This window comes from Eptesicus fuscus, chromosome 7, assembly GCF_027574615.1.
Source record: "Eptesicus fuscus isolate TK198812 chromosome 7, DD_ASM_mEF_20220401, whole genome shotgun sequence".
Lineage (NCBI taxonomy): Eukaryota > Metazoa > Chordata > Mammalia > Chiroptera > Vespertilionidae > Eptesicus > Eptesicus fuscus.
Window position 1 is genome coordinate 87,599,931 of NC_072479.1, and position 24,783 is coordinate 87,624,713.

Consider the following 24,783-nt stretch of genomic DNA (forward strand, 5'->3'; position numbering starts at 1 on the left):
GGGCTGCCTGGTGCAAAGGGGAGGCCCTTTCCTTGACCAGGTTCCTTCCAGGCAGGCAGGCTCCAGGGTCCCAGGCCAAGGCCACCAGCAGAGGGGAAAAGGAAGACAGGAGTCCTGCTTGGAGAGACTGCTCTTTTTAAGCCACCCTGCAGGATCTGGCTCCCAAGCCAGCCCAGAGACAGCCAGAAACCCCCACCAACATGCTGAGTCACTTCCCCAGCCCAAGCCATAGTGTCCGCATCAGTGAATGGTATCAGACCCGATACCATTTCTCAGCATTTGGATAATGATCACCTGCATCAGAATCACAGGGGTGGAGGGTGAAGTGTTCCTTTGGAATGCAGACTAGCGAGCTCCGCACTCGAATATTCCAGAAAGCACTCAGAGTTGCTCTGGCTCTGATTGCCAGCTTACTTTCCAGGCTGCTGCTTCTCCAACATGAGGGGGAGACCTTGTTCCCCACCTAGATCCTCAGGCACTGAGCTCAGGAGCCATGGGGAGCGTGTCCCTGGTTTGCTCTGACCTCTTGGGGGGGGGGGGGGGGGCGGGGGTGGAGACCCAGCCCATATCCTCTTAGCAGCTACGGGAAGTGCTAACCTGCAGGTAAGGAGTGTGGGTGTGTCCCCTCCACGCTCTCCCCCTCCTCCAGGCTCACTGGCAATTTCTAAAGGTTCGTCTTCCTAATGGCTGCACATCATCAGATTCCCCCGAGTTCTGCAGGGAGGGAACGAAGCAGATAAAGTAGAAGGCTGATCTAGAGTTCTCCCCTGCATTAGTGCTTAACTGAACCCAGATGTCCTGTTAGGCAGCTGTGGGGCTAAAGGGGATCTGGACTGCGAGTCAGAAAACCCAGGTGTGGGCTCCGCCCCAAGTTAACTAGTCTCACTGGGGTTATTTCCCCTCAGAGGACATTTGGCAGTGTCTGGAACATTTTGGGTTGTCACAACTGGGGGTGGACACTACAGGTGGGTAGAAGCGGCCCCACCACAAGGAAGTACCTGGCCCAGGTGTCACTGGTGCGAGATGGAGCAACCCTGCTGTAAACTCAGGCTTCCGTTTCTCCACCTGTAAAATGGAGCCAGTCTAGATCAGTGTTTTTCACACGGAGTCATGCCCTAGGGGGTCTCAGAATGAACTTACTGGGTGTAACCAGCTTTTACAAAATTAAATGGAGTAAAACAGAAGACATCAGAAAGTATCCGAGTGCATGGCACACGGTGAGGTTAAGTATCACTGTGTGAAATGCGTGCATGTGTACATACTGGTTCGTAAAGGAAAGTGTGTTTTCACTCTGCTTTTCTGGGGGAAAACGGTTTAAAGCCACTTGTTTTGATGATCTCCAAGATTCACAGTGCTGCCAGAATAGGCTTTTCGGAATTGAAGACTTCTCCAGGATACATTTCCAAAACTCCTCTTGCTGCCCCCTGCCTCGGAGGAGGATGGGTGGCATCCGGGGCCTCCCTCAGCTGTCCCGGGGCAACAATTGCACAGGCCCCTGGCAGTTCTGTCCTCATGAAGGATTCCTATCCCAGCCCCTGTCCACTCCTGCCCTTAGATGGGTGATGATCCTGGGCAGCCAGCCCCATGTCCCCACCGGGATGCTGCCTCACACAGCACTGGGTGGGCAGTGGGTGCTGCCCATTAGGCTGCCTCCTCTGCTTCTTAAGGCTCATCTCTCCTGGAGTTACAGAGCTGACCGTTCAAATACTTAAACCAGTACCCGGTCTGAGTCCCAGCTCTGTCATCAGTCACTAGCTCTATGACGATGGGCAAATTACCCCAAGTATCATGGACCCAAGTCCCACGGTCTATGGGGCCAGGCTCCCTTCATCCTTTGCTTGAACAGGGCGGAGCTCCATGCACCCACACACAGTGGGAGCCTTGGGGCTCTGTCTCACATTCTCCTGCTTCCTTCTCCTTTGACTTTCTGCTTCTGCTGCATTCTTGGCTTATCCAGCCTTGCAGGCTCTATCTTTCAACCTTGCCCGTGCGTGGCCTCTGGGCGTTCCTATGCACCTGCTCAGCTCGGTCTCCTGGGGAACAACTGTTTAGCTGACTTTGCATCTGTGAAAGCTTGGAGGACTGACAGATCTGTGGCTCCAGGGTGGTGGCTCACCCCAAGCTGCCTGATGGTATCCAAAGCCTTCCTTACCCACCTCCAGCCACACACTCCTGGCTGACTTGTTCTTGTGGCCCTCTCTGAATTTCCACGAAGGGGAGGGAGAGCCTGCTAAAGGGAGAGGCTCACAGGGAGTCCTCTCCTGTTTCCAGGAGAGGCATGCCTTTAGCTCAGAGACGACAGACATACTGATTGAGTTACCCAGGGAAGCAGGGACAGAGCCGCCTGCCCATCTGCTCTATGAGGCTGGGGGTAGATGGCAGGGAGAACTGTACTGATGGGGAGAGATGGGCTCTGTGGTTATTAGGGACAGGGATACCCTGACCTCTCGGGCTCATTGTACCCTCTCCAGCAGGCAGGTCATGGAGGGAGCCCGCTCATTCTAAGCTGGGGGTAGCATTCAGTGTCAGTCCCAGCAGAGGCCGGGAAGGGATTTAGTCTTTGGTCCACTGCAAACCGGAGGTTGTTGCCAAGCTGTCTCATTTGTTTGTGTTTTCAACATTTTATTATGAACATTTCCAAACATACAGAACAGGCGATAGACTAGGGCAGTGGAGACCCATATACTCACCACTCGGATTCTTCCATCAACAATTTACTCTTACCTGTCTAGCTTTGTGTGTTTCTCTTTGGCTAATTTCTGGCTGCCAGAAAGTCTGCTCCACTTTTTAAAGATGTGCTAGCTGCGAAACCGTTGTAAATGAGAATGCAGGGCAGGCAAGACTCTAGTCAAACAGGATGAAAGCCCTTCATCTCGGCTGGCGTCTCCTTTGACTCCTGACGGTGGGTCTGGAGCTCTGCACAGTGTGGTGTGTGGACTCGGGCCTTTCCTGGTGATCTCTGAGCTGCTAACACCGTATCACTCAAAACTCTAGTCTTAGAATGGGCGAGTTCAGCGATTTCCAACAGGTATGCCGCACGAACTTTTAAAACATGCCATACCTAACTATTTAGTCAGGGGCACTGACCTCTTTTCCCTTAGATTGTCAAATTAAAAATGACAGCAGCCAAAACAACAATATGGTGTGAATGAATCAAAATTATACCTATTTTTGTCAGATTGGCAAAACATGTATTTTTTGGGGTGCTGCAGAATTTTATTAATTAGTTTATGTGCCATGAGATGAAAAAGATTGAAAATTGGTGGGCTAGTTCTTGTTTTTTTGTTTTTAAATTTATCCTTATTATTGAAAGTTATACAGATGTACCCTTTTCCCCCCATTGGCCCTTTCTAGCCCATCCCCTTTCCCCACTGCAGGCCTTCATCACACTATTGTCTGTGTCCATGGGTTATGCATATATGCTTATGAGTTTTTGTCGGGCTAGTTCTTCACATGTGACAACCCTCACTGAACTCTCACCATAAACAAGTCTATTTTTTTGTTTTTACTCATTCTGGTTGGTTAGGAGTGTGTGTGTGTGTGTGTGTGTGTGTGTCCCAGGTGGCCGCTGTCCTCCAGCAGCCTCGGTCCAGCTCAGGCCCCCATTGGGGAACTCCTCCTTGCAGACCTCTGCTGGGCTGTGACTGAGGCAGTTTTGTCCTTCACTCTCTTTATCAGTGTCCCCAGCTGTGGCAATAGGACCTCATGTCAACGAACCTCCCAAGTTTCCTGGACTTCCTTCCACAGACATCCTTGCCTCCTCTTGTGTTGAGGAGCTGGAGCCCACACTCCCCTGACCCTGTTAGGAGAAGGCACGTTTCCTCATTCCCAAAGTTAACTTTCCGCCTGGGCCCCAGGCCCCAGCCCCAGGCCCCATTTCTACAGGAGCCTCATGGCACTGTACTCCCCCTCTTCCTCCAGCATCTTCCATCTTGGTCCTCACTGGCTGTCCTCACCTTCCCTATTTCCATCAGCTTCTCAGACGCTAAGCCTTGAGGTCAGGCTCTACGCTGTTCCTCTGTCTCCTTCATCTCCACGGCCTCTCAGTCATCTTTGAATTCCAAGGGCCCTGCTTGAGCACCTGTTCTCAGGAACTAGCTGTGGGGTTGCCAGGTTTTCATAATGTTGCAAAAATGTGTCTCCACCTGTTTTTCTGCTTTTGTGTAACTGCCACCACCCGTGTCTCTGTTTGTCCCTCACAACTGGACCATTGTCATGTAGTCAGAGACTATTTTATCATGTGTTTGGCTATCCAAAAACCTCTAAGGGCAAAACAGATTTTATATTGTGTTCTAATTAAGTTCCTCACACAGAATGATGGACTTTACTGACAGAATCTCTAAACTTCTCCCAGAGAGTCAAAATCAGTATATTGAGGCCGGACTTGTGAATCTCCATTGTAAACAAAGCACCTGTTTAGGGCTGTCCAACAACATCTTAAGTAACACATCCTAGCGTGCCTGTTACCAACAACTCACTTTTATTTGCTGCCTTACAATGTAGTCAATATTTTCATGCTCATCTTTGCTTTATATTTAGATTGTAAACCCCCAGAAGAAAGAGGTCATGCTTTTACATTTTTTATTTTGAGAAATATAAGGGACTACTAGAAAGCTATGTATCCAGAAAACACTCAATAAATGTTTCTAGATGAATAAGATGAGTGAGCAATGAGATTTTGGGGGAGATTTTTGTTGCCCATTTGTTACATCTTTTGGGGGAAGTTTTCCACAGAGATAAGGTTATAGAGGTGATGATTATAAATAAATGTATTAACTCTTTTGGATAATAATAATAACCACTACTGACTCTTGTCTTTCAGGGGACTTCCAAAATGGCAAGAGAGTGAGCCTCTCTGTGTATCTCGGGGAATTTTTTGACATCCATTTGTTTGTCAATGGTACTGTGCTGCAGGGGGACCAGAGGTAAGTCAGAAGCCCCAAATGTCTGAATTAAAAAGGACTCTGGGAATACCCCTTGCATACCCACCTCTAATTTTTCACATGAAGAAGCTGGGGCCCAGAGACAGGAAGTAAATGGGTCCAGAGGAAGCCAGTAGCAGGGCTGGGCGAGAGCCAGGGCTCCTGACTGCTGGTCCGGGCCCTCAGCCACTTTGCACCAGTGTGAACCCTTAGTCTGGGGTTGGGGTTGAAGGGTGGGAGGGACAGCCGGAAAATGTCTGAGAAGCCCACTTCCTGAGCTCATCCTTGTCCCTCCAGTGTCTCCATGCCCTATGCCTCCAAAGGGCTGTATCTAGAAACGGAGGCTGGGTACTACAAGCTGTCCAGCGAGGCCTATGGCTTTGTGGCCAGGATCGATGGCAGTGGCAGCTTCCAAATCCTGCTGTCAGACAGATACTTCAACAAGACCTGTGGGCTGTGTGGCAACTTTAACATCTTTGCCGAAGATGACTTTAGGACTCAAGAAGGTAAGCTTTTCTGGGGTGCCATTTCCTGGAGGTGTGGTTATGCTTGTGACTTCCTGCTCACAAACCTTCACTATGGCTCTTCCCCTGGCACGCCAGCTTCTCCAGGATTTCACCTCAATGTATCCCACCAACCTTATCTCTCAGCATTCCATCTCACTGCCGAGACTTCTTGGAGTTCCTCAAACCTGACTTGGTTCAAATTTGAATTCCCCTGTAGCAACTTACACATGGGAGACGGTTGGTAAATGCTGTGTGGTTTGAACGAACCCCTATGAACCACTATGAAAAAACTTCATGGGTGAGATCTGTAAAGAAAGGGCTCAACATTGTCCCCAAAGGCCAGTTTATGTGTGTGCCCGCATGTGTGTGTGTTCACAAGCAATGCAGGTAATGTGGACAATGTGAAAATCATTACTAAGTTCTGGTAATTTCAAGTACATAAATATTTAATTAGTGATGCTCCCTTGCAAAAACTGAGCATTTGTATATGTTCCCCTTCTTCCTTATCACCTGACTACCCTTCTGATTAAGGGGTCTGTGTGTAAAGAAACAGTTGGCTATTTTTTTCATTGGATTGGAAAATAGTAAGATCAGTTGTTTTTGTCTTCTCCAGCACTGACTTCTCAAACTTTTAATTGTTCAATATGTACATGTAAGGCTATTTATTTTCCTTAAGTACTATGTTAGCTGCATCACACCATATTTGTAACATATTTTCATTTTCATTTAGTTCTATGAATTTTCCAATTCTCATTTTGAGTTCTTTCTTAACCTATAAAATGTTTTTAAAATTTCTAAACATTAAAATTTTTTTATTTCTCAATTAAATTAAAAATTTGGGTAGATTTGTTTGTGGCCTAGCACATAATCTTTTTTTTTTTTTGCAGTTGTTCTATGTATGTATTCTTTGAGGCTGCAGGATTCTATATATACTTGTTGAATTAAGTTTGTTAATTGTTTTAATCAAATCTATGTCTTTACTTTGGCAAGAATATTTGTAATGCTAGTAGACATCCTTATGCCTCATTTCAGATTGAGCTCTTAGAGTTTCACTTCATGGGAGGTCAGGGATGGAAGAATCTTGGAGGTCATCTAGTCTAACCACTTCTTTTACATATGAAAAATTGAGCTCAGAAGCATGGTGGAATCAACCCCAGATCACATAGGGTGATAGAAGGAGAGATGAGACTAGGCCCTATAGGTCTCAATTCTCTCTAGGGCTTTCCCCACCCAACACAAAGTCGCTTCTCTGCCTCTTTCTTAATGTGGTATATTAGAAAGTGAGCTAGTTTGTGTGGTATGGAGTAACCAAGAACCCAGAGAGCAGCATCTGTCATGATGCCCAGCACACATCAGAAACTCCACAAATTTAAGTTCCCTTCCCTTTGGCTTCTCCCATGTGCTAGTTTCCTGCAGTTACCCTCTACCACAAACTTGATGGCTTAAAACATCAGAAATTTGTTCTTCCACAATTCTAGGAGGCCAGAAGTCCAAAATCAAGGTGTTGGCAGGACTGTACTCTCTCGGGAGGCCCTAAGGGAGAATCTATTCCTTGCCTCTTCCAACCACTATTGTCAATCTTTGACTCGTGGCTGTATCATTCCAATCTCTGCCTCTGTCCTCAGATCACCTTCTCTATGTGTGTCTCTGTTTGTTCTCCCTCTGCCTCCCCTTTAAAGATCTATGTACTTAAGGCATACTCAGGTAATGCAAGATAAACTCTTTCTTTCAAGATCTTTAACTTAATCACATCTTTTGCCATATAAAGAAATATTCCAGGTTCAGGGAATGAGGAAGTAAATATATCTTTGGTGGGGCATTTTTTTCTGACATCCCAGAAGCCAATTGACTACATTTCTAAGGTTCTGCTTTTCTTTTCTTTCCCCAGGGGTAGTATGTTTCCTATTTCCCAGTTCATTATTTGACCTTGAAACATGCTTCACTCTTCTAGACCTGGCTGTGCAAAAAGGCTGCTTGCCTCAATGCTCCATTACGTTCCTTTGAAATGAAGGTTCAGCAGTGTTATTGATGCTGCTGCTGGCTGCACCTACTGTGCACCATGCCATGTAAGCCCATGAGGTCCTCACAGCCGGTTGTGAGTAGCTGACAGTAACATGATTGTTATAAGCCCGAAGGCACAGATACTGGAGAGCACAGGGGTGCAGTGATTAGAGGGTACAGTAACATGATTGTTATAAGCCCGAAGGCACAGATACTGGAGAGCACAGGGGTGCAGTGATTAGAGGGTGTAGTTTCCATGTCACATCTTACCTTCATTCTGTAAAAATATTTTGAGTATCCACAATCTGCCAGATAAGAATTTAAAGATAAGAGACACGGTCTGTACCCTGAATTAAGGAGCTCAGAGTTAATTAGGGATTGAATAGAAACAAAAAAGATGCCAACACAAAGGATGATGAGAATTTTGAGAGAGGGAGCACAGAGAAGAGGCCCACCCAACCCAGGTAGGGGGGTAGGCAGGGAACAGAGTCTATTCAGAAGGCCTTCCTGGAGGAAGTGTTTCAGGAGCTACATCTTGAAGAATGAGTTGAGATAGTCAAGGCAGTAAGGGGGAGGAGAACATTTCACACAGGGAGAATGGCATGCAAAGCCATGGAGAAGCGGGAATGGGTGGGCACACTCCTTATCTTTCATGCTATCTTCCCCAAACACTGGCTGAGCTCCGGAGGCCCGCGCTCTGTCATGTTATGTTGAGTGCTGCACAAAAACTACTCCCACCCCAGATGCCTATGTATGAATCTAATGGGAGTTGGTTCAGGAGATGACAGACCTAGAGTTTTTACTCAGAAGTCCTGGGTCGATATAAATGTGGCTTAATTTTCCTGAAACTTTTCTCCGCAGGGAGTTTGACCTCGGACCCCTACGACTTTGCCAACTCCTGGGCCATGAGCAGCGGAGAACAGCGGTGCAAACGGGCATCCCCTCCTACCAGCCCTTGCAATGTCTCTGAGGAAATGCAGGTGGGCACAGCCAAGGCTGGATGTGGTCTGGATGGTGTGGGCCTTCTGGAGTTAAGAAGCAGAGGGACATCTGGGTTCCGATCCTCTGCCTAGGGGAGCTGTGGGCCTACCTCTGTGGGTCCCTCTGGCTATTCAATGTAGGGTTCCCATGGATCCCTTTCCTCCTGAAAACCAACTGTGGCTAGAGTCTGGTTAACTCCAATTCTAAAGCTATTCTGGGCCTGGAACTTTAAAAATGAATCTGGTCTAACGACTTGATATAGTTAGTGACTCTGTGTTTCTGCTTTATATTCCAAGCTCTCTTATCCCCAAATACCGCCATCATCACCTGCCCCTGTCTGAAATTCTGCCACTAGAAAACAATTCCTTTTTAGGTGCTCAGTAGTGATTGTTTAAAGTACAAATAGGAGGGCCAGCACATCATTGGGAAGGGGGTTATGTGTAGTGGGGGAAACTGAGGAGGGAAGGGATGAGGTGGGCCTAAAGCGACCAGCTTGGGCATTGTAATAGAGTCCTGAGGCTTTAGTAAGTAGCAAATTATCTTGAACTTAGTGGCTTGCAACAACAGAAATGCATTCACTCATAGTTTTGGAGGTCAGAAGACTGAATTTAGTTTCCCTGGCCAAGATCAAGGTGCCAGCAGGGCCTGACCCCTCTGAGACTCTAGGCCAAGCATGTCAAACTCAAAGGCTAACACAGGCCAAATAAACAAGGTTTAAGTTTAGTTAGGCTGCAAAAAAACAAAAGCTTCAATTTTCATAGACATGTAGGTTTATTTCGATAGAGACATGCTGAATACAAAGGGCTGAAACAAATGAGTAATCATTAACATAAAATAATAGAACATTTTAATAAAAATTAATATTTTTTGAACATTAATTTACCAGACACCGAATAACTGCACAAATTAATAAGCGTAATGCAAATAAACCTATTTTTCTTATTCTCCAAAAGCGAAATATTTCCTGTTGCACACACCAAACAAGTTAGTCCAAGACTAATGACGTGGCAATTGGCTGCTAAAATATTCACTGCTAATATTAGTGGAGAGAAATGGTGCGCCTGTGCGTAAGGCGCATAAGGGAAATGAATGCAACACGATTATAGTAATCAGTCATTAGCAAACATTGTAGTTCGTTATTAATAATTATGTGTAACAGGTTATTGTAAAAATTAAGTTAGGAAGTTTTATTAAAACGTTTCTTACATACCGTTATATTGGCTGAGCCGCAAAAATATTCATTGTGGGCCACATGTGGCCCTCACGCCGCGAGTTTGACATGCTTGCTCTAGGGAGATCCCCCTCTTCCAGCTCTGGTGGCTGCGGTATTCCTTGGCTTGTGGCCACATCATTGGCCTCCTCCTAATCAGATGATGGCATCTCCCACCCTTCACACAGCCTCATTTCTACCTGTACGGTAGCTAGTTAGCAGCTCTTTTCCCTGCAGAGTAGCCCTTTATGATCCCACAAACCCGAACGTTCCACTTGGAGAGAAGGGAATGGGAGTGGGAGAGTGTGGGCAACACTGCTCCCTATCCCCACCTTCTGCAGGCAGAGATGGCCTTTGTGCCTCCTGTGCGGGGTGCTGGGAGGATGACACTTTAGGTGGGAAAGACCTCCTGGTGCCCTCCCTCTGTCTTTGTTCCCACTGGAATGCTCCCATGGCCAGAGGGGAGTGGGGAGAAGGAGGCCAAGCACACAGCACTTTCAGCATAAGCTCCCCAATTTATTCTTTTTCTCCTCCTTCCTCCCTATTATCACCCCATTCCTTTTGGGGAGCTGAGCACAGCTTGAGTCTAGAAGGAGAACCAGGTGGCTGAACCATCCACATTGAGGGGTGGGGGAGTGACCCACTTCCTTCTAGAGCTGCTTGTTAAGCAGGTGAATGTACAGTGAGGAGGGGGAAGAGGGATTTTATCATTTCCTCCTTTTATTTCCAAGCTTACAGTTCTGTGGTTGGCTGATGGTTTGCCTCTCCTGCCCTTTAATGTTTTTAGGCAGGGGTGAGATCAAGGTTGGGGGTGCCTGAGCCAGTGAAGTGGGGTTGGAGCTGCGCATGTACCTTACACCAAATCAACTCTTGAGGCCATATGAGCTTTGCCACCTTTTATTTTGCAAACACAGGCCAGCTTGGTGCTAAGCAAATGCTCCTCCACCCTCAGAGTACAAAGGAATAGTCTCATTTGCCCATAAAATTGGGAGGTGAAGACAGGATTTTCAAATGGAGAACCTGACACTGAGGCCCAGTTGAGGAGAGAGACTGAGTGCTTGGTCTCCCAGAGACAAAGGGGAGGGAGGAAGAATCCACCAGAAACCTTGTTTGTCTCCCTTTTGGTGGCTCTAGCTGCAAGTTTGCTACTCATGTTGTCTACTGGGTGAGATCAAGTCCTTGCTAACCAGTGTCCTGGGAACAGCCCAAGAAACTGGTTACCAAGGTCTTAGTGCTGGGAGGAACTCCCAAGGCACCAGCTCAGAACGGCAGGTTTCAGGTTGTTTACCTGAGAAGAGAGGCCTGGCTTTGCCTTAGCCAATCAGGCTGTGTTTGTCTGTGACTGGGGCGCCCTCATTGGCTGGGAAATGCCATGACTTCTCTCCTGGGAGGTGATTAACATGATCTTTGGAAGTGTGCACTGCTGGCTTGGTCCCACTGGGCCTCTGGTTCAGAAGTTAGGTCTGTAAATGGGATCATTTACACATGTGTGCCAGAGTGGCTCCCAGGCCTCGAGCAGTGGCAGAGTGCTGTGTGGGGCAGACTGCATTGACTTAAGAAATTTCCTTGAGAGCTGGCAGAATCTCTCTCCCACTTCTCTGGTGCTTCCTTGTCTTCCCAGGATGGTAGCAAGGAGTCAACTCCTTCTGAGAGCCAGGTCATATTACTAATACCTCAGGGATGAATGTTCCCTTGTTATGCCAACAAAACCCAGAGCCTGTCTGCTGGGACTGATAATGGCTTGTTTGAGTGCATGCAAATTTGCAGCTTTCTCAGCTTTTCAAACACAGGGCAGGACTGCTGGAGTCGCAGGGCGCAGGCCTGGTAATAAAAAACCCCAAGCTCTAAGTGCTCGTATAATTGATGTTGATTTGCAGGCAAATCTACTGCACAGTAAACATTTTAGAAAGATCCTTAGGTTGCCTTAAAATTTTATTTTTTATTTATTTTTTTAAATTCTGTCTGTCTGGAGAATGTCAGCAAGGGCTGGATGTTGTGAAGGGATCTTGTCTTTGTCAGGCAGAACTATCTGCAATGGGAAGACGATGGCTCCAGGAGGCTGGGCTAGTCCATACAGTGCTCTTGTTAACTAGAACAAGGCAGCCCTTCCTCAAGACACTTTACCACCACCTGCTGGGAAACTGCCATCATAAACATAAAAGGACATAGAGTGTACATGCGCATATACAATGTCTGTGATGTGAATGGTGGCCCCTTGGGTGTGTTGCCACTCTGCACTGTATAGCCTGCAGACTATACTTGATGCCCATGGCCTTAGCCTCACTTCCATTGGGAGGCATAGTCCCTGCAACCATCCTCCTCCTCAGGGTCATCTACCTAGCGTGGGAAGGCCATCTTCTGCTTTTGCTGCTGCCGTCTGAATGTGAGGACACTTCATGCCTCTGGCCTCACAGTCCTGTCCTTATATCTCCTCAGAGTTGGTTCTCAAGATGCCCAGTCTTTCTTGAGAAGACTGAGGGCACCAGTTATTACTCAACCCCAGTGGCGAATCATCTGTCAGCAGCATCAACCTCAGGCAGGAGTCTGGAGCAGAAGAAATTTCTTTTCATCAATGTTAGGAACAGAGTCACAATAACTCAGAACGGGATGAGATTCTAGACGCTACTGAGTCCAGCCCCTTGCCCACTGCATCCATGCTATCCCAGCTCTATCCTGATAGACAGGTGATGCTCTAGCTTTGATTTAAGAGTCTAATCTTTGAGGCATCCTTGCTGAGATCTTTCCAGCTCTCATGCAGAGCTCAGCCCTCTGCAGCCCATCTTGGCTCCCTGATAAGTTTCTCCTTTCTTTTTATCCCCACTTGAAGCTAAAGCCCTCCCCGAGTGTCCTTGAATGCTGGGGGGAGCAAGATCCTTTCAGTCTAGTTTCTTCAGGTCTTATTCAGGAATTCCCATCCCATGGTACTCTCATCAGTTGTGAATAGTCCCAGATTGCCTGTTTTCCACTGGCTCCAAATTTGGCCTTTATACAGTGAACACAACCCTTGTTCCTTTAGTCCTTTTGCTGTTCATGTCTTCACATTTTGTCCCCTTCTCCCTCCTCTGAAGCAGCATGCTGTTCACCTGTAATCTTCTCCAGGAAGTCACCTGTCCTGCACAAGCTAACCTTTGTAAATACTCATTTATATTTTGAACCACCATAGCATGTCTCCTCAAGAGCACAAAGAGGCACACCAAATACCCATTTTGTTGAGGACAACATAATTCACTCTTCACATCCTCATGAAATATTGCCCAAACCTTTTATTTACAAAGTAGGGACCCAGTTCTTTGTACTCTTTCTGTTCACAGTTGTGTTGGGAGGGAGCTCACTAAGCAGGAGAGAGGTAATTTAAGCACCGGGCTTGACTGAGGTGCTAAGTGCTCTGGCAGAGCTGTGGGCTCACGGGCCAGGCCTACTCCTGGCACCCTGCTTCTACTCCCTGACTCTTCCATTCACTAAATTGGGTGTTTGGCCTGGAGTGGATTTTCCTTGGAGATTGGGAAGACTTTTGTTCCATTCATTTGCTTGGTAGAATCCTTGTGATTCATAGAGAGACTGTGGTCAGAGAGTCTGGTCCAGGGAAAGTCAATAAATCTCAAGGAAAGACCCTTGTGACCCAGGACCTCCAAAGGAGTTAGTTGTCAGAGGAGAGCATCGTGACCTGGCCTGGTTTTACATTCAGGGTGCCCACCCACTGTGTCCCACGGATGTTTAGCTCAGGCTTGGGCTTTGAACACAAGCACACCCTCCACCTCCCCTTTATCTCTGCTGCTGAGTGAGAACTGCTCCCTTAGCCTCTCCAGTCACATGTAGGCTAAGGAGTGAGGATTTACTTTGTACGCTTTGCTGAGGTCCAAGGATCTAGGGTGCTGTCCTTGGTTTCACTTGATCCTCTGTGTCCTCATCTACTTACGTCCCTGCTCTGCATCTCAGCCTTCCCTCTGCAAGGCAAACAGCTCTACCCAACACTGAGGAGCACCCTTCCCCTTTAGAGAAAATTCACTCCCCTGAATACAAAGCAGGAGAAGGGACAGTGAGCCCATGGGCTTGCAGTGGGGCAGGGGTGACCATGGTCACTGTGTCTTGCAGGGGTTGGCCTTGTAGTAGGGATCAGAGGCTGTCACAAGGTTTCAAAGTGTTCCCTCAAGTGAAGCAGTACTTGGTCTTTTAGGGTACGTATTTGACAAATCATTGAGGAGGGACAGATAAGGTTCTAGTATTCAAGCTTTCAGTTCAAATGCCTCCCTAATGTAATAATCTCAAAAACCTTTAACAGAATATTCCCTGAGTGTCTTTCTTTCCCTTCTCCTTCCCCATGGTGAGCACAAGAATGAGCAAGAATCCTCTGGTGCCCACTAGTAGGTATTTATTGAAATTTGTTGTGTGGTTTGGGTGATACTAAAACTGTGCAAGGTGGATTGGCAATCTTGTTCAAGGGGCAAGACACATAGGAGAAATTGAATAAACATGAAAGAGAACCACACGCACGCTACCTTGGATAGTAAATGATGAATTGTCAAAAGCATGGTAAGCGTAATGGCAGCTCAGGGGAATCAACTCTGTGATAAGAGCTGATTATCTTTTCTCACTGTGAGTAGGATAGGTAGAGGTTCCATCCCCAGAGCTCGGGAGACCTCAGACTGGGAACCCTGGGCTGGTTGGTACTTGGTCCTGGTCCTCTCAGCTAGCTGAGCCCTGTCCCGGTCCCTGAGAATTACTCAGAGTCCTCCAGGAGACCAGGACAGAGGGCGAGGAGGGTCCTTTGGAGGGCTGGGGACTTCTGGGACATTTCCAGCTGCTCCTTCTCATGAGGGCTGTACCCCAACTATCTCAGAGAGGAATGTCTGACTCTGCAAAAAACATCCATTTGGTGGAAATCTATCAACCAGTTTCATGGGGTCTTTGTGAGCCAGATCTTGGAATGTGGGTGGGAATCCCAGGCCAGCCTAGAAGTTATAAATAGACTCAGGAACCCTTCCCCATCCATCCTTGCAGGCTGACCAATGAGAAATGATGCCCTGCCCCAGGGACAAATTCTTGAACCCACTACTTTGGACCAGTTCAGGCTCTAGGCGCCTCCACACCTCCTCCAGGGGCAGCCGCAGGGCACCCACACCAGGGCTGGAAAGATCAGGGCCTGGCTGAACAATCTTGCACTTTATGTATTACCCTCTCCTTTCTTTGTTCACTTTGGTCCTAGGAATGCCCCCCTCCCTTCTCCTTTGTCAGCTCTTCGGGAACAAACACAATAGCTAAGCTTCAGATCTCTTGCTACTGTGTTTTCTCCTCACTCTCCCCCTCCCCCATCTGCCACTGGGGAGATGCGCTTCTTTTCTCTCCCTCTCCCTTGAACTGGCGTGGCATCTCCAGGGAAGAGGCCTGGCTTTCTTTAATGAACTGAAAATGTGATTAGATGGGCCACAAGTGGGTCTGCACACCCACCCAGGCAGGGTGAGGTCACGGATTGATGGAGCTGGGGCTGCAGCTCTCTTGCCAGCTTCTAGCACCACGGACAAGAGATGAAGGGAGACAGAGGAGCTGATGCCCGGCATTGGAGCCGGGGAGATGCTGGAAGTGTACTAATTAGCTGACCATCCTTTTGTCTCCCTGCCAGGTTGGCTTAGCAGAGAGCTGAGGAGAGGCCATTTTCGAACTATTGGGCTGATGTTGACAGTGAGCCAATAATAATACTTATTAAGCACTCGATTACCTTCCTGTGTAATCCTATTTCATTTTATTTTGTAGCAACCATCTAAGGTAGGGATTGCTGTTTGTGTTAGGAGCAGGTTCCGCTGTGAGTGACAGGACACCTGAGTAACCATGGCTTATGCATCGCAGAGGTTTATTTCTCTCTCATTGTAAAGAAGCTTGGGATGGGATGCCCAGGGCCAGTACAGGACCCCGTCCATGGTGCTGGGATCCAAGGTCCTTCTGTCTTATTTCTCTGTTGTCATCAGCATGAGGCTTCTATTTCATGGCCCCGATGGTGGCCCCAGCCTCAGCAGTAGGAAGAGAACGGATGGAAAAGGAACCACCTCTCCTTTGAGGACACTTTCTGGAAGTTGCACAGGATCCTCTGCTTCTATTCTATTGGGCAAAGCTTACTCACATGGCTACTCTGGCTGCAAGGGAGTCTGGGAATGGAATCTTTAGTCCAGTGCCTGTGTGTACAGGGGAAAACAGGAAACCGAAGGTCCTTTGACTAAGAAAGAAGTAATAGATCCTGGGCGACTTTGCACCTCCTCCACACTCTCCCTCTTTGACAGTGAGGTAACCGAGGTGCAGCAAGGTGAGATGATTTTATTAGTCACACATTTTGGAAGTTAGAAGGGGCTTGGAACCTGTGCTACATCCACTGAGCTGCACTGTCTTCTACTCCAACTGTTAGGAAACAAAGTGGGGTAGGTGCATCGAGGGTGTGGAAGACCATGTAAACTGTGGTTTGGTGGCAGGTGACAGGCCTGTGGATGCAATGAAGGTTTGAGTCACCCCCTTACTAGTTCAGCAGTTTGCAAATGGTTTAATCTCAAGACCCCTTTACACTCTTAAAAATGAATGAGGATGCCAAAGATTTTATTTATGTTGATTACTGAGAAATTTAAATCATATTAGTTCATTTAAAAACAATAGACATAATATTTTACATGAATAACATCTTTTAATAAAAATAACTACACATGCTAAACAAAAACATGGTTGGGATGGCATTGTTTCAGTTTTGCAAATCTCTTCACCCTCTGGCTTCTGAGAAATCAGCTGGATTCTCGGATTGGCTCCTGCACTCAGTCTGCTGTGATGTCACACGTCACGTAGCCTCGGAAAATTCCACTGCGCACTTGCGAAAGGATGAGAGCAAAAAGGGCAAATAACATCTTGATGGTGTTATGAAAATGGTTTTGACCTCATGGACCCCTGAAAGGATCCTGGGAGTCTGTAGGGAGCCCCTGAACCACACTTTTTGAACCGCCGAGCTGTAAATTCTTTATCCTCTCCATGCCTCAGTTTCCAAATCTGAAAGGCTGTATTTATCTCACCTTTCTCTGAGGAGGTTTGGGTTCTTTGAAGGTGTCTTCAGGCCTCTGAAGGGTCAGCTTGGGGGAGTGGATGATGCACTGGTCTCTGAAACAACTTGATTTCTTTAGGAAACCATTGGTCACCTAGGAGATGGGGAGGGGGAGGGATGAACTAGAGAGGTAGGCCAGGGTCAGATCCTGGGAGGCCTGGCCAAGCTGTTTCCTAAGCAGCCAGAACTGGGCCCTCTAAACTGGTCTGGGACACTATCAGGTTTGTCCTTTATGCTCACCTGGACACACTGCTGGAGACCTCGAGGCCACACAGCCAATCTTTTTTTTTTTTTTAAATATATTTTTATTGATTTTTTACAGAGAGGAAGGGAGAGGGACAGAGAGCCAGAAACATCGATGAGAGAGAAACATCGACCAGCTGCCTCCTGCACACCCCCCACCGGGGATGTGCCCGCAACCAATGTACATGCCCTTGACCGGAATCGAACCCGGGACCCCTGAGTCCGCAGGCCGACACTCTATCCACTGAGCCAAACCGGTTTCGGCCACACAGCCAATCTTGTAAGTGAAGGTTTGGTCAGGGTGTGGCTCACACTCAGATTTATGTCTGTGGAGGCATCTTGTCTCAGGACCTGGCTGGGGCTGGCAGGGCTACCTGTGGTAGAACAGAGAAGCCTGGGGGCAGGGCTAGCAGCCAGAGGGGGGCCGTGCTGCAGCTCTGGTGGCTGGCAATCCTGCCCGGCCCTTAGACTGTGGTCACTCTAGTAGGCCAAGTGCAGCCAGGGCTGAGAGGAAGACTGGAGGGCAAGATGGGGGGAGGGGGGCAGAACCCTCCTTTTGTCTCTGCCAAGGAAGAAATCCTAGTCAGATTTCAGGTGCAAACGGTAGAGGCCAACGGAATTATACTAAGAAGGGAGGTGGCTGTTTCTGTAGAAATCCACTCCCATCCTGCAGACAATAACCAGAAAACACCCTTCTTCTAAGACTTTCTGTAAACCATTTAATATCTCAAGGAACCTCCCCGGAAATGTGCTGGTGTACTGTTCCCACCGTTCCTCTGAACAGGAAAAACCGGACTGGGGCCAGCTGGAGGCGGCCGTGCTGGACTCTGCCCGCTGCCACTCTGACAGGGTATGGGGCGCTGGACGCCTGGGTCTCTTCTCTCCTCTGGCTTTATTGTGTCCTGCTAGTGAGCACCCTAGGTGCCCTGTCCCCGCACCTGCAGGAGGTACTCCTGTGGTGCAGGGACAGCTCTGAGCCACTGTCCTACAGAGCAGGTGATCTCAGCAAGCACTAGGAAAAACCCATGGAGTTGCTTTCTTCATTTTTTTTTTTCTTCTTTTCTGATTTTAACTTGCGGGTGGGGAAAGAGGTAAGCAAGAGCTGAGCATTGGGCCCTCTCAGGGTGGCCTCAGCTACTCTTTAAGAGTCCAGCAACCCCATGTTTTGAGTGTCATTGCTGATGTGGCAGAGGGTGTGGCTGAGGCCTCCTCCCCGAGCCCCAGGAGATTCTCAGACCCGTCTATTACAACAGGGAGGCTCCTCCCTCATCCTTCCACTACAAAGAAACCCACTTTGTTCTGGAGGGTTGTGACCCTCCCGAATCAAAGAATAACAAAAGCTGCTCCTCTGTTCCCTGGGGAACCCCCAAGATAGTAGTGAAGTGATAATGTTGCCACTGCAACCATTCATCCTTATACGGGCCCGGAGAGATGGAGACAGAGCGAAAGGGCAAAGATGTCCTTCTGTCCTGCTGGTGACCTGCTCACCATCCTGGAGGATAAACCTAATGGCAGGAGGGGCAGTGGAAGGGATCTCTCTGGTGACCAAGATATTGATAATGATGAAGATACGGGGTCACCAGTTATTAGTTTAAACTTTCACATACATTATTCCATTCAACCTTCACCTCAGTCTCTTCAGGTAGACTCTATTGTTATCCTCATCACCATCTCCCCCAAGAGATGGGTTAAGGAATAGCCCAAGGTCACGGCACTAGCATAGGAAGAGGTGGAACTTGGATTGGGGGCTGTGAAGTCATAACAGGTCCAGGGCAGGACTCTTCCTGACAAAGTCTTCAGAAACCTGTTTTCCTTGCGTGAAATGCGTGCGGTGGCCAATGGGAGGATGCATGTATCACCGAACCCTCGGTGGTCATGCGGCCACCAGAGTAGTCCTCCTTTGTTGATAGCTTTGCTCAGTGTCAGGCCCTGTGTGTTCACATCACCCATGAGACAGTCCTGTAATGGTCCCATTGTACTCAGGACACCCTTCTCTAATGAGGTGTCTCAGTCCCCACCAGTTAGTGGCCGAGCTGGGCTGAAGCCCATGCTTTTCCCCAGCCACACAGTGGGTGCCATGGGGGGGGGGGGCGGGGTCCAACCCCAAGGGCGTAAGTCAGGAGGGTGGGCCATGGAGGGAGTGCTGCTGTCAGCAGTTGGCCCCCAACACGCAGAGCTGCTAATGGTCCTGACCCACAAGTTCACAGCTGTAGCTTTCTAAGGTGCAGAGGGAACCAGCCGCGCCCAACTGCTTGGGCCATCTGGGCCCTGTGCCTCCTCTGTGCCTCCCCTTTCTCTTTCTGGGCCGGCTGCAATCAGGGTGCGTCTGTGACATGCTGCCCCGCCTGCCTGGCTCTGATTGCAGACTCTGTGCGGCCTGGGTGGGAGGCAGGGCCCCACTCAGTGGCACCCGGAGCAGGACACAGATTTCCCTAGGACCACAACACATCCCTGGTGCTGCCAGGATGGTTCTGGAGGATGCTGAGCAGCACTGGGTCAGATTTCCATTCCTCCGGGATCTTCATGGTGCCACAAAAGATGAGGCCTGGCCCCTGGCTCTTGGTTTATGCAGCCTTGCTCTGGCCACCCTCTGTACAGTGTGAGCAGACTGGATTTGCTCTGGTTTACCCTTCAGAACTCAGCCCTTCTGTTTAGATACCGTTATACTTCTCTCTCTGTAGCTGAAGTCCTTTCACCAACTGCTGGCTTCCCTTTGGAAGGCATGTCTGTGAATGGAAGCAATGACACACCCATTCCTAGTGGCAATACTGTGTAACGTCAAATCGAAGGCATTGTTGATTCTAAGACACACCATTATTTCAAGTACAGTATATCACTAAGAAAGAAAAAACTGCCAGGCTGGTGTAGCTCAGTGGCTGAGCATCAACCTCTGAACCAGGAGGTCAGGGTTCAATTCCTGGTCAGGGCACCTGCCTGGGTTGCAGGCTTGATCCCCAGTAAGGGGACATGCAGGAGGCAGCAGATCAATGATTCTCTCTCATCATTGATGTTTCTATCTCTCTCTTCCTCTCTGAAATCAATTAAAATATATATAAAAAGAAAACAAAACAAAAAAACCCTGCCACTTCCAGTGTGACAGCAATTGTAAGCTGCACTCCAATTTCAGAGAGGTGGAACTGTGAAAAAGATGTTCATTTAGAATCGTTAAAACACAGAGTGCAGAGATGTTTGCCAGTACAACACTGAGGAGTGTTTGTTTATACTAGCATGTTACAGGAGTAATCGACAACAGTTCTAAGCCTGCCTTGTGTTATTGGGTTGAGGGTATCAGCAAAGTGCTAAAACCCAAGAAGAGCCCTTGCCTGGTAGAGTGTCTCTGGGGCAGTTTGTAGAACCTAGCATGTTTTTCATGTTGGGAACTGGTCCCCTCTGGTCCCAGGAGTCTCCTGGGGAATGTTGGGAAAAGGAACTGCTGAGCTCCATCCCCCTCATACTGAAATTTTTAATCTCTGAGGGTAAGGCCCAGGAATGTCTACTTTACACAACTTGTCCCACTCCTCATTTATGGTCAATGTCAGGGAGCAGAAGTGACCAGGTCAGTGCAAAACAGAAGCTGATCAGCACGCCTGGCTCCGAAGTCACATGTCCTCTTGCGGAGTTCCACATGAACTCCAAGTTCAGCATTCTTCCCACTGTTTTCTCCCTCTCTGCTCTTTCCCCTCAGGGGACACTGACTGCCGCTGCAGTCCAAGGGCCCTGGACTCTGCACTTCCAGGGTTTAAGGCAATCTCACAGTGTCAGTGCAGTTCACATAGCACAAGTCCAATATCTTTCCTTTGATTGATGGACTGTTTAATTTGGTAACTGTTGATAAGCACCTACTAGGCGCAGGCACTGTCCCTGTATGGAGATCCTGGCAGGCTTTCATCAGGGGACACTGAGTGCACGCAGTGAAGAGCTGGGGCCACATGCTGCTGCGCTCACCGAGGTGGCACTTGTTCCTGCAGGGCCCGTGGGAGCAGTGCCAGCTGCTGAAGAGGGCCTCGGTGTTCGCCCGCTGCCACCCGCTGGTGGACCCCGAGCCTTTCGTGGCCCTGTGTGAGAGGACTCTGTGCACCTGCACCCAGGGGCTGAGGTGCCCCTGCGCGGCCCTCCTGGAGTATGCCCGGGCCTGCGCCCACCAGGGGATGGTGCTGTACGGCTGGACCGAGCACAGCGAATGCCGTAAGTCACTCCCACGCCCCCCCTGGTTGGGGAGGCACTCAGGGCCTGGGGAAAAGTGGTGTCTGTCCTGGGGTGTCCCACAATCGTAAGCCTTTACCATGCCCCAGCCAGCCAGGGCCTACAGAGCCACCAGTTTCTGGATCTAATTTCTATACAGCCTCTGCCCTTTTGTCACCTGGCCAGAGTGCTGGCCCACAGAGGGAGTCCCCTCCCTTAAAGTCTGTGATGAGGCTCAAAAGGCCTTCCTTCCCAAGGTCTACAAGCCATTTCTCCTGCCTCTGTTCTCGTGCCATGCTTCACTTGGACTCCCCCAGAAACTCCATCCCCTGGACACAAAAACATTCTCTGTCTGCGGCCAGATCTCAGCAATGCGGCAGCTTCAGCTCATACCTGTGTTGACTGCCTGTCACAGAGCAGGAAGTTGGCCGAAGTGTCCCGGCTGGGGCTGGTGATCCTGGCAGGCTTTCATTAAGTCCTTCCCTGTCATTAAATCAGCCTCTGTCCTGCAGGCCCAACGCTCACATTCCCTCCACCTCACCTCGTGGCGCCTGTGGTTTTGACCTTCTAATTTCGTCAGGTCCCTGGTCATTGACATTGTCACCATCCCCAAATTATCATGATTAAGTAGGAGCCTGTGGGTCACCTTGGGAGAAGCCTCCTGTCTCCCCAGACACTCCGCTGACCAGAGCCGGGCAGACGAACAGCCAGTCTGCCATAATTAGACAGGTCACACCGGCCCATGGAGATGGGGGAGCCAGCCAACTACACCACACACACAGTCTTCAGTTTGTGTTTTCTCAGCTTATAAGTTAGAGCCTTTCGTGTTTGCTGGGGAATGTGAGAAAGGTGGCTGGTAGCCATTGGCCTCTGCTCTGAAGGTGGGGGGGCTGTTCTTTTTAGGCCTTTGGAGTAGGGCGGGGGAGATACCTGATGGATCTTGGAAGAGAAGAGTTTTGGGGGCGATTGCTTGGTCTTGTGAAACCCAGAAAAGGGTACCGGTCCTTCAGTTGGCCTGGGTCAGACAGCCACGGGGTTGGAGAGAGAGGAGGAGAGCCAGCCCTTGCCCACGCGTTGCTGGGTCCAGCAGGGAGGCCAGATGCGAGGTGACAGGCTCTGGAGGCAGCCCTGCGGCACAGTGGGAATAAACACAGGGAAGGTGGGTGTGACTGGCATAGGCCTTGTGCTGGGTGGGGCATTTGATTGGGGACAGTTTTAGGAGGAAGAGGGGCCCTCAGAGGAGGATGGTTGAGGACATCATGTACTCCTTGCTTGGCCCCAGGAGACCATTCATTTTCAGCCTAGAGGAGCGTGGTTTCACCCTGAGAGGGTTTTAGCTGAAAGGGAGAGAGCATAAAAGTGCCAAAAAAAAAAAAAAAAAAGAGAGAAAAAAGTCAAGTTGTTCATGGAGAACAGATGACCAAGAAGAAGGGTTGGTGCTCCCAGGTGACCCTGCTGGGTCTTAGCCAGGCTCTCCAAGATGAAAGATGTTCCTTCAGGGGAGGGATGGTTGGGTGGGACGATCTTGGGTGGGACATTGGCTTCTGGGCTGTCACTGGGGTGGAGGTGGCCCCTGAGGCCCTGGAGACAGAGGGGAGCAGACCAAGGGGGCCTAAGTACAGCGTGGCCTGTGAGATGCTGGATGCGGGGGAGCTGCCCTGGCGAGACTCCTGAGCTTTCTGTTTCAGGACCGGCGTGCCCTGCTGGCATGGAGTACAAGGAGTGTGTGTCCCCTTGCACCAGGACCTGCCAGAGCCTGAAAATCAACGAAGTGTGTCAGGAGCAATGTGTGGATGGCTGCAGCTGCGCTGGTAATAACTTCCCACTTTATTTACAAACCCGAGGCCTTGCCAGCGCTTGGCCTGGGGAGGCCAGATGAAAGCCACTTGTGTGAGATCCCCGTCGCCGAAACCAGAGGCCTTTTATTTATTTTTAAAAAGTCTTCATACAGAGTGGTCAGGATCGAGCTGGCATCTATTTTTATGTTTTCCTGTTGTACTGTATTCATGAAAGCATGTGTGTCTAGGAAACAGAAGCATGGCCTGGGTGCCAACAGGGACTTTGTTTGGGGGGCACGTGGCCCAATCTGATGGCAGTTTTGTTTTCCCAGTTAAGTGTCAGGGAACTGGTCTGGGAGAAAGACATTTTTAAATGTTTTCTGGGTTTGCCATGTGAGCTCAGCTGAAAAAGAGCTTCGCACTAGGAAGTCTTTCTCAGGAGAGCCTTCGTGAGCTTTGGTGAAAAAACCCTGTTCAGTTCTTTAAAAGTGAGTCCTGTGAGCTTTGACTCATGACTTTCCTACCGGAAGACCCTGAACAAAACTCCTGCTTTGATTTCACTTGTAAAATGGAGATGAATCAACTTTCCCTCCCTCCTAGAGTTAATGTGAAAGGTAAACGTCACACAAGTTCTTTGGGCTTCCTGGGAGAAGTGTTCAGCCTAGACCAGTGATGGGCAACCTTTTGAGCTTGGTGTGTCAAACTTCACCAAAAAACTGAGCATAACTCGGGTAGTGTGTCACTTTGAGGAAAAAACTAACTCCAAGACTCTAGTCGCAAATGTTTCATCCTCGGCATGCGGCCTCGTGTCATCAGAAATGGCTACTCGTGTCAGTGCTGACACGCGTGTCATAGGTTCGCCATCACTGGCCTAGACACATGACTTCCCTACTGAGAGACCTTGAACAAAACTCGTTCCCCGTTTCTCCATCAGTAGAGTGGAGGTTAACAACCCCCTCCCTCATATTGCCCTAATGTGAAAGATGAACATCACAGAACAATCCTTAGAGCTTCCTGGAAGAAGCCCTAAGCTGATGGTCACCCACGGGGATTCTATAGTTGTGAGACGAGTAATCATGATGACAAGGTTGAGACTGTGTCTTGATGTCCTTGAACCCAGTGGGACAGCTCCTTGATGAAGGCCGCTGTGTGGAAAGCACGGAGTGTTCCTGTGTGCATTCTGGGAAGCGGTACCCTCCAGGTGCCTCCCTCTCGAGAGACTGCAACACCTGGTAATGGGCTTGGCAGTGTGGTCTGGGAGAGCCGCCAGGGGCTGCGGGGGGAAGGTGGGGCAGTGGGGGCAGAGGCAGGTGGAATAGGACCTGGCCTGGGCTGAGGGAGAAGAGGTTGAGATTGGTGGGGGTGGGGAGGGGTGGGGAGGTGAGGTTGGGAGAAAGGCATGGAAGTCAGTGATCCAACACAAGGATTATATTACAGATATGCCTAGAGGAGGTGAGGTCAGGGAAGGAAGTATTTTACATGCAAACCGCATCTGTAGCTTTCTCCCAAACTATGCTGTAATGAGACAGTTCTTCTCTCCTTGAGATCATTTATCTACTAGGTGGAAGGCGACAGCAGTGCCCATGGACACTCATGCAGGCCTGCTTTCCATGGTTCTCTGCAATAGGCCAGGCCCAGGCTGGGCTGTCCTCTCTGATTAGCTCAAATCATTTCATCAAGAAGCTCCTCTGGCCCTGGCCGGGTGGCTCGGTTGGCTAGAGTGTAGTACCGAAATGCCAAGGTTGCAGGTTTAATCTCAAGTCAGGGCACATACAAGAATCAACCAAGAAATGCATAAATAAGTGGAACAACAAAGCAATGTTTTTTTCCTGTCTTCCCTTCCCATACATGCCCTGACCAGGGATTGAACACGCAACCTAGGTATGGGCCCTGA

General features: G+C 49.1%; 1 protein-coding gene across 1 annotated transcript in view; it reads left to right on the forward strand.

The window, feature by feature from the left end:
- Positions 1-24,783, forward strand: part of VWF (von Willebrand factor) — a 115,683-nt gene that overhangs the window by 5,625 nt on the left and 85,275 nt on the right. The window contains exons 4-9 of the mRNA XM_008144811.3: positions 4,823-4,925; positions 5,220-5,428; positions 8,291-8,409; positions 20,898-21,114; positions 22,800-22,922; positions 24,010-24,121. Coding sequence (XP_008143033.2) covers positions 4,823-4,925; positions 5,220-5,428; positions 8,291-8,409; positions 20,898-21,114; positions 22,800-22,922; positions 24,010-24,121 — 883 coding nt within the window. The remainder of the gene's footprint in view (positions 1-4,822; positions 4,926-5,219; positions 5,429-8,290; positions 8,410-20,897; positions 21,115-22,799; positions 22,923-24,009; positions 24,122-24,783) is intronic.